Genomic DNA, 7,476 nt, shown 5'->3' on the forward strand with positions numbered 1-7,476 from the left:
CTCTAGGGTCCCTCTATCCCGCGCGGCGGCCGCGGAGACTCTATGATGAGGAGTATGTGATCTCGCGCGAGCACCGCAGGTCCCACGCGCTGTGTGAGGTAGGAAGGGGCGGGTTCGCGGCTGCGCAGTGAGGGGGAGGCTGGGCGCACGCTGAGGCGGACAGGGAGGCACTAAACCGAGAGCCCCGGAGCAGAGAGCGGGACCCGGATACCGAGCAGGTACCGCGATCGCCGGAGCCCCCAGCCCCGCAGAGCGTATCCCCGGCGACCGGGCCCAGCTCGCGGGGCTGGCGGCGACACTGCGTCGTCCGAGACCAGCAGGCCGGGGGCGGCCCCGCCAGAGGCGGCGTGCGGGGCGCAGTGACGGGACGCGGCTCCCGGGAGCCCCCTTCCCCCTCCGCGTCCGGCCTCTGCCCCGAGCGCTGCGGGCGGCGCTGGCTGCTCTGTAGGCCGGGGTAGGGGCTGGCGGCGGGGCGCCCGGGAGCCCGGCTGTAGATTTCTTTGCACCGCCGCTGTGGGTGTTGTCCCTGCGCAGACTAGCGAGATTCACTAGTGTGTCAAGAGAGATTTTTAGACTAAATGTTTTGCCAAATTAAGATGCCTCGTCAGCTTTAGGCTCTTTGCCTTTCTTTCTCCTGTCTCTGGATAGTCTTGCTCGTCGATCCTCTGCTGGCTTGTTCCTTTGCGTGTTTCCTCCTTCCTCAAGGGAGGTCGTGAGTGGAAGCATGGTCACTGATCTAGCTGGGTCCTGACCCATGGATAGCTTTCAAGATCCGGACCAAAGCTTTGAACTGACAGTTGAAACAGAGTGAGAGCTAGTGGATACGAGCACAGGCCTGGTGTACTCACAGAGGCTTGGCCTGCGTGGTCTGAAGCCTCTGCATTAAATATTCAGGCCCAGACACTGAGTTATGGTCACCTAGTTTTGAGGTGACAAACATGTGGATCTTCATACAGGAAGGAGGAGCAAAGTTTCCTAGCAAGCTAGAGGTAGTAGAAGGCATTTTCTTTTCCAGTGATGCCATCTAGGTTTAGTGAGGATTCCAATGGGGTCTTGGGGCTTCACTCCATGCTGCTGATGATGATTGCCTTCAAGGGAAGGAGAGGAAAGAGTCCCAGCTGGTTCTTGGTATTTCTCTCTCTGATCCGCATCATCTTGCCTTACTTAGGCTTTCTTTGAGCCAGCTGTTCTTTGTCTAGGGCCTCTTCAGATCTGGGCCAGTTAGTGTGATCCTCTGCATTGACATCTCCTTTGGAGACTTGTGCTCTGACTCCCCAAAAGTGCCCCTTTTAAGATGTTTTTAGAGGGTCTTTCCAAGGACTCTGCAGTGAGCCTGGAATGTTCCCCTGTGGGATACGGAGATGCAGTAGATTGTCCAGAATCCTCCTCCTTGACCTGTAATGCAAAACCTTAATTCCAGCCTCCTACTTTCCCTACACCATTTTATGTGTTGCCCAGTAAGCTGGACTCCAGATGTTTTCCCTGCATATATGCTAGTGTTATTAAAGTCTGAGTTATGATTTTGTGTCAGTTTGTGAATCGGGTGAATGCAGGGAGAGTAATTTGTATCTCTGTCCTTTTGAAGTCTCCTATCTGTGGTGAGGTATGGTGTTTCATAGATAATGTGATGCTTGGGTGACAAGCTCAGGGCAGACTTCTCTCTTCAACATGGTATTTCCTTACTTTCAAGGTTTTGAGTGGTTGGACAGGTTGTACCCTGGAACAACCTTAACAGTTTTTTAATGGTTTTGTTTTTCATATTATTCTCCTAACATAGATATCAATTTTTAATGGAATAGCCAAAACCCTTTTGGTTGGACATTTCCTGACCAGATAGGTAAACGGCTTGATATAGTTTAATATTAAAATTGTTAATAATTTCTAAGGCTTAATGAGTACTACTAATACTTAAGCATAAGTTCTACATGCCAAAGTTTATGAAATCATGAGCTAGTTGGGGCACAATTTCAAATTGTGTACAAACAGGCAAACATTTCTCTTCATCCTCCACCTGCAGTTGAAATCTCAATATTTGCCACAATAGTGGATTAGTGGTGGCCAGTGCAGTGAGATGAATAATATCTCTGCTATTTTTACTCAAATCACAGCATGCCTGGACTAAGCTGTAGATTCTACCAGCATAAATTTCCAGAGGTGGAAGATGTAGTGATGGTCAATGTTCGATCCATTGCTGAAATGGGAGCTTATGTCAGCCTACTGGAATACAACAACATTGAAGGAATGATTCTTCTTAGTGAGCTATCCAGGAGACGTATCCGCTCCATAAACAAACTCATCCGCATAGGCAGGAATGAGTGTGTTGTGGTCATAAGAGTCGACAAAGAGAAAGGTATGTTGGGAAAGTAGGTAGAATGACACTTAAGATTGTAATTGTAAAAAGGAATGCTGTTAAACCTGGGACCCTAGCTACTCTTTGAGTTTATAATTGGCTTTTTTAAATATACAGTGGCACAAAGTAGGGCCTGATCCTGCAAGCTGCTGTCCTTGTGAGTTATCCTTACTCAGTCAAGCAGTCCTGTTGGCTTCAGAGGGCCTGCTTATAGGAGTGAGGAGAAGTCCTGTCAAGGAGGATTTGCAGGATCAGGCCTTAAGACTTCTAAAGTTCATGCTTGGTCAACAAACCATAGTGAAATGGCATTTTCTTTTGAAAGCTCAATAGTGCTTCTGCTTGATGATATTGAGTGAGGAAAACTGTGACCATCGATACTACTGGTGTAGTGAAAATAAACATAAATAATGAACAGTTTCCTCATTCATACCATACAGTCCATCCTGTGCACTAAATAAGGCAAAGGCAATGTGTACTCAATATTATATGATCATGTAATTAGACTGCATCATATAATGCATACACACATGGGTAGAGGTAAGGTTGCATAGGCAACCTTAACGTTGGTTATTTCCTGACTTTTGAATAATTAGCATTACAACTTGAAAGTTCTTTTAATGCATTTGGTATAGGATACAGCATACAAGCTGTCCACTGAGTATTTTCAGATAACAGTGCCACATCTGTATTCTGACCTAAGTAGTTAATGAAACATATAAGCATCCTCTTTTAGAAACCGGAAAATACAGTTGTTTCATTTGTATAGTCCAAGGGTGGCCAAACTTACTGACGCTCTGCACCATATACGACAATCTTCAGAAGTTCGAGAGTCGGGGCACACCTGCTGGGGCTTGGGGCTTCAGCCCCACTCCTGCTGAAGCCCCGAGCTCTGGCAGGCACACCCCGTGGGCTGAAGCTCCAAGACACTTCTTCCCCACCATCCCGCTGCAAAGCAGAGGTCCTGTGTTCTCTTCTTCCCCTCACCCCAAGTCTGGTAGGGAGAGGGGGGGTTTCCACAAGCTGCACTTTAACTGTAAAAGAGCCGCATGTGGCTCGTAAGCCACAGTTTGGCCACCCCTGGTATAGTCTTTCATATAAAATGTGCCCCGTATATACTTGTTCATAAGCCAAATTTTTTTAGTAAAAAAGGGATGCACCAGAGAAGGGGGTCGGCTTATGAATGGGTATAGAGACACAGCCCCTCCCCCCAACAGAGGGAGCAAGGAGAGGCAGCAGTGCCAGAAGGGAAGAGGCGGGGCCAGAGTCTCTCTGCTTCTGGCCACACTGCTCTCCCCCCAGCCTCCGAAGCAGCTGCAGCTCCCGGGCTGGCAGGCTGCAGCTGTGCCGCTCGGCCCCACCCCCCAGAGCAGGCTGTGGCCGTGCCGCTTGCTCTGGCCCGCCGGAGTAGGCTGCGGCCATGCTGCCCAGCCTGCCGGAGCAGCTCCAGCCAGGCCAGAGACATCCTCCCCTGGTCCCAGATAAGGTGGGAAGGGATGGGATGGGAGGAGAATGGGGGTCCTGGGCTAGGGATGGGGTCATGTGGGGGGCGGTCACAGGGGTTCCTCTCCTGACCCCCAGCTTCTCCCCTTCAAAACATTTCCCCAGCAGTTGCTGTCCCGGCCCATCAGTGTAAGCAGCTGGCGCACTGGGACACTTTATTTACTTCGAGTGTCCGCAGGCACGGAGGTAAACCTAAGTAAACAAACCATCTCGGCCCACCAGCAGGGTCGGCTTATGAATGGGTCATAAAAATTTTCCATTTTTGCTTATCCATCGGGGGGGGGGGAGATCGGCTTATAAACGAACCAGCTTATGATCAAGTATATATGGTATTCCTAAAATACTTATCAGAATTGAATCACGGATAACAGCAGAGAGTGAAATTGAGAGGGTTAATAAGGGAGAGGAAACATTTTCAGATGAGATTTGAAACGAGTTGGAGAGATGCAGAAAGTCTGTTCCAGATGAGAGAAGCTGCACTGAAGGATACTTTTTACATTTACAGATTTCATCCTCCTTTTAACAAACTCTCTTGGGGTCATCTGTGTCCCTTATTGAACCCTGAGAGGAACTCCTGTGATGGACTAGTTGGGATGCCATTTGGAACCCATCAGTGCTGCTACTTAATCAGACAGGATTAAGCAATGGAAGACATGCCTACCTGTAGTATCTGAGCATGCTGTGCTCTCATTTCTTACATAGATATGATCAAGGAACTGCAACAGAAATTGAGCCCAGATCTTGTCTATCATACTGTAGAGCCTTACACATCTAAACTACCAAGAATGCCAACTTCAAATGGTTTCTTGTGAAATGCCACCAAAAATATCCCTTTTATTTAATTTTCTGTGTGCCCACGTTGTTGTCACTAAGAATGTGCACAGCTCTTGGAAGAGTAGTGGCTAGTTAATCGCTGAAGTAGAGCATAAGGAGAAACTTGTACTAAATTTTAGGGCAAATGCTCTTGAATGGAAGTAGTATTTAAAGAATGTTGGTGACGTGAAAGGTAGCTGTTTTAAGTTAATTTACAATCCAAAGAACAAATTTTAATATGCTAAAACAGGTTCACTCTTCATGTTATTCATCTCTGATTAAATTATTCTGGAAATTCTGCTTTGCTTGTAACTGATCTCAGTGGCTGATGTGTAAGGCATGGAGAGAAGGCAAAGGGAGAGCCCTGATCCAAAAGCAAAGTAGATTGCTAGCTTTTTCCTTGAAATAGTAAAAACTTTCAGATGTGGTGGTGAGGATTGGCATTTGTCACTAACGTAAGTGAAGTGTTTGTACTCTGAACACTGAAGTACACTGAAATTGAATCTTTCAAAATGTTTTGCCTCCTGTTAGGTTACATTGACTTGTCAAAGCGAAGAGTTTCCCCAGAGGAGGCAATCAAATGTGAAGACAAATTCACCAAATCAAAAACTGTAAGTTGTTGTCTGCACTTTACGTTACTTTGCTGCCTTCCAACCATGTACATTGCCAACTAGCTCCATGCCAAGAAAACCACAGAGAGCTGAACTGTTGTGAAAATGAAATGCCGTTCTAGTTCCTTTAACACACTTTGAAATATATGGCTGGGGTTTAGACTGGGAGCTGGGACTCCTGGGTTCTCTTTCCACCTCCGTCACTGACTGTTTGTTTAATATAACACTCCTCAAATGGGTATAAATAATATCACCCTCACACACGTGCAGTATAGGGTAATGTTGATAAAGCACTTTAAGATACTTAATAATTGCATAGGGTTTAGTATATAATTGCCCTATGCAATGCCGGGTAGGGAAAATCATACGGTGTCAGCACCCTAAAGCTTTCAATTTATAACTCTTTAGAATTGCTGCCTTTTATTTGAACGTTCTTTACTCTGACTATTTGTATTGCACCTGGAGGCTCCAACAAAGGCTCCGTTGTGCACTGTACAAACACATAGTAAGGGGGGATAATCCCTGTGCTGAAGAGATTACAATTTAAATAATATTCTTCACTGAGGTTCTTCATCCCCTCCCTTTTTCTGTTTGTCCTAGGTTTACAGTATCCTTCGCCATGTTGCTGAGGTGTTGGAATACACCAAGGATGAGCAGCTGGATAGTCTGTTCCAGAGAACTGCCTGGGTATTTGATGACAAGTACAAAAGACCAGGATATGGTGCTTATGATGCATTCAAGCATGCAGTCTCGTAAGGGCACCTTTTTACTCTTATTGTTTTAGTTCCATAGCTGCAGACAAGTGTTTCTCAGAATAGAGCCATCAAAATTTTCCTCTTAGCCCATTGGACAACTGGCAGCGTTTGTCTCACACTGGTCAAATAAGTCTCACAATTCCCAATTTTTGTCTGCCACATGCTTGTTTTAGATAACTTCTGTTTCAGGCAGCACCAACGTGGTGCTCTCATTGGAGCTCTTTAACATTGGGAACTAGATTCCAAGGATTCTGCCGTATTCTCCCTCGAGTGTGTCACTTTGCACAGGCCTGTTTTTAAAAGTAATTGGCTTTGGTATGGAGAATTTATTGAGGAACTCTCTGAGTAAGTTGTTTGAACACAGAATGGGTTTATAAGTGCTGCCAGTCTGGAGGAAACATAGCATCATTAAGGAGCTTTACAGTACTTTTCTCACACACACAAAAAAGTAAAGGGTTTAGCCTTTGTGTCTTTGTCAGTTTCCAGCTCACTTAAATCAAGCTCCTCATTAACTTGTTTTCTTCTGTGGTCAAGGAACTGCAACAGAAATTGAGCCCAGATCTTGGCTATCATACTGTAGAGCCTTACACATCTAAACTACCAAGAATGCCAACTTCAAATGGTTTCTTGTGAAATACCACCAAAAATATCCCTTTTATTTAATTTTCTATGTGCCCACATTGTTGTCACTAAGAATGTGCACAGCTCTTGGAAGAGTAGTGGCTAGTTAATCGCTGAAGTAGAGCATAAGGAGAAACTTGTACTAAATTTTGGGGCAAATGCTCTTAAATGGAAGCAGTATTTAAAGAATGTTGGTGACGTGAAAGGTAGCTGTTTTAAGTTAATTTACAATCCAAAGAACAAATTTTAATATGCTAAAACAGGTTCATTGCTAGGGCCCTACCAAATTCACAGCCATGAAAAACACGTCACGGACCGTGAAATCCAGTCTTTTGTGTGCTTTTATCCTATACTATACAGATTTCACAGGGGAGACCAGCGTTTCTCAAATTGGGGGTCCTGACCCAAAAGGGGGTTGGGGGGGGGGGGGGAGTCCACAGTATTGCTACCCTTACTTCTGCACTGCCTTCAGAGCTGGGTGGCCAGAGAGCGGTGTCTATTGGCCAGACGCCCAGCTCTGCAGGCAGCAGCGGAGAAGTAAGGGTAGCAATACCATACCATGCCATCCTTACTTCTGCGCTGCTGGTGGTGGCGGCTCTGCCTTCGGATCTGGGCTCTCGTCCAGCAGCCGCCACGCCAGCTGCTCCACTCTGAATGCAGTGCCGCCACCAGCGGCAGTGCAGAAATAAGGGTAGCAGTACCGCAAACCCCCCAACAATAACCTTGCGACACCCCTCCCTCACCCCACAACTACTTTTTGGGTCAGGACCCCTACAATTACAGCAACGTGAAATTTCAGATTTAAATAGCTGAAATCATGAATTTA

General features: G+C 46.2%; 1 protein-coding gene across 1 annotated transcript in view; it reads left to right on the plus strand.

The window, feature by feature from the left end:
- The first annotated feature begins 126 nt into the window (after positions 1 to 126).
- Positions 127 to 7,476, plus strand: part of EIF2S1 (eukaryotic translation initiation factor 2 subunit alpha) — a 13,132-nt gene continuing 5,782 nt past the window's right edge. The window contains exons 1-4 of the mRNA XM_024198592.2: positions 127 to 218; positions 2,109 to 2,350; positions 5,195 to 5,274; positions 5,875 to 6,026. Of these exons, the coding sequence (XP_024054360.1) occupies positions 2,110 to 2,350; positions 5,195 to 5,274; positions 5,875 to 6,026 (473 nt within the window). The 5' untranslated portion in view covers positions 127 to 218; position 2,109. The remainder of the gene's footprint in view (positions 219 to 2,108; positions 2,351 to 5,194; positions 5,275 to 5,874; positions 6,027 to 7,476) is intronic.

Source organism: Terrapene carolina, unplaced genomic scaffold, assembly GCF_002925995.2.
Source record: "Terrapene carolina triunguis isolate 2854851 unplaced genomic scaffold, T_m_triunguis-2.0 Scaffold96, whole genome shotgun sequence".
In the NCBI taxonomy this organism is placed as follows: domain Eukaryota; kingdom Metazoa; phylum Chordata; order Testudines; family Emydidae; genus Terrapene; species Terrapene triunguis.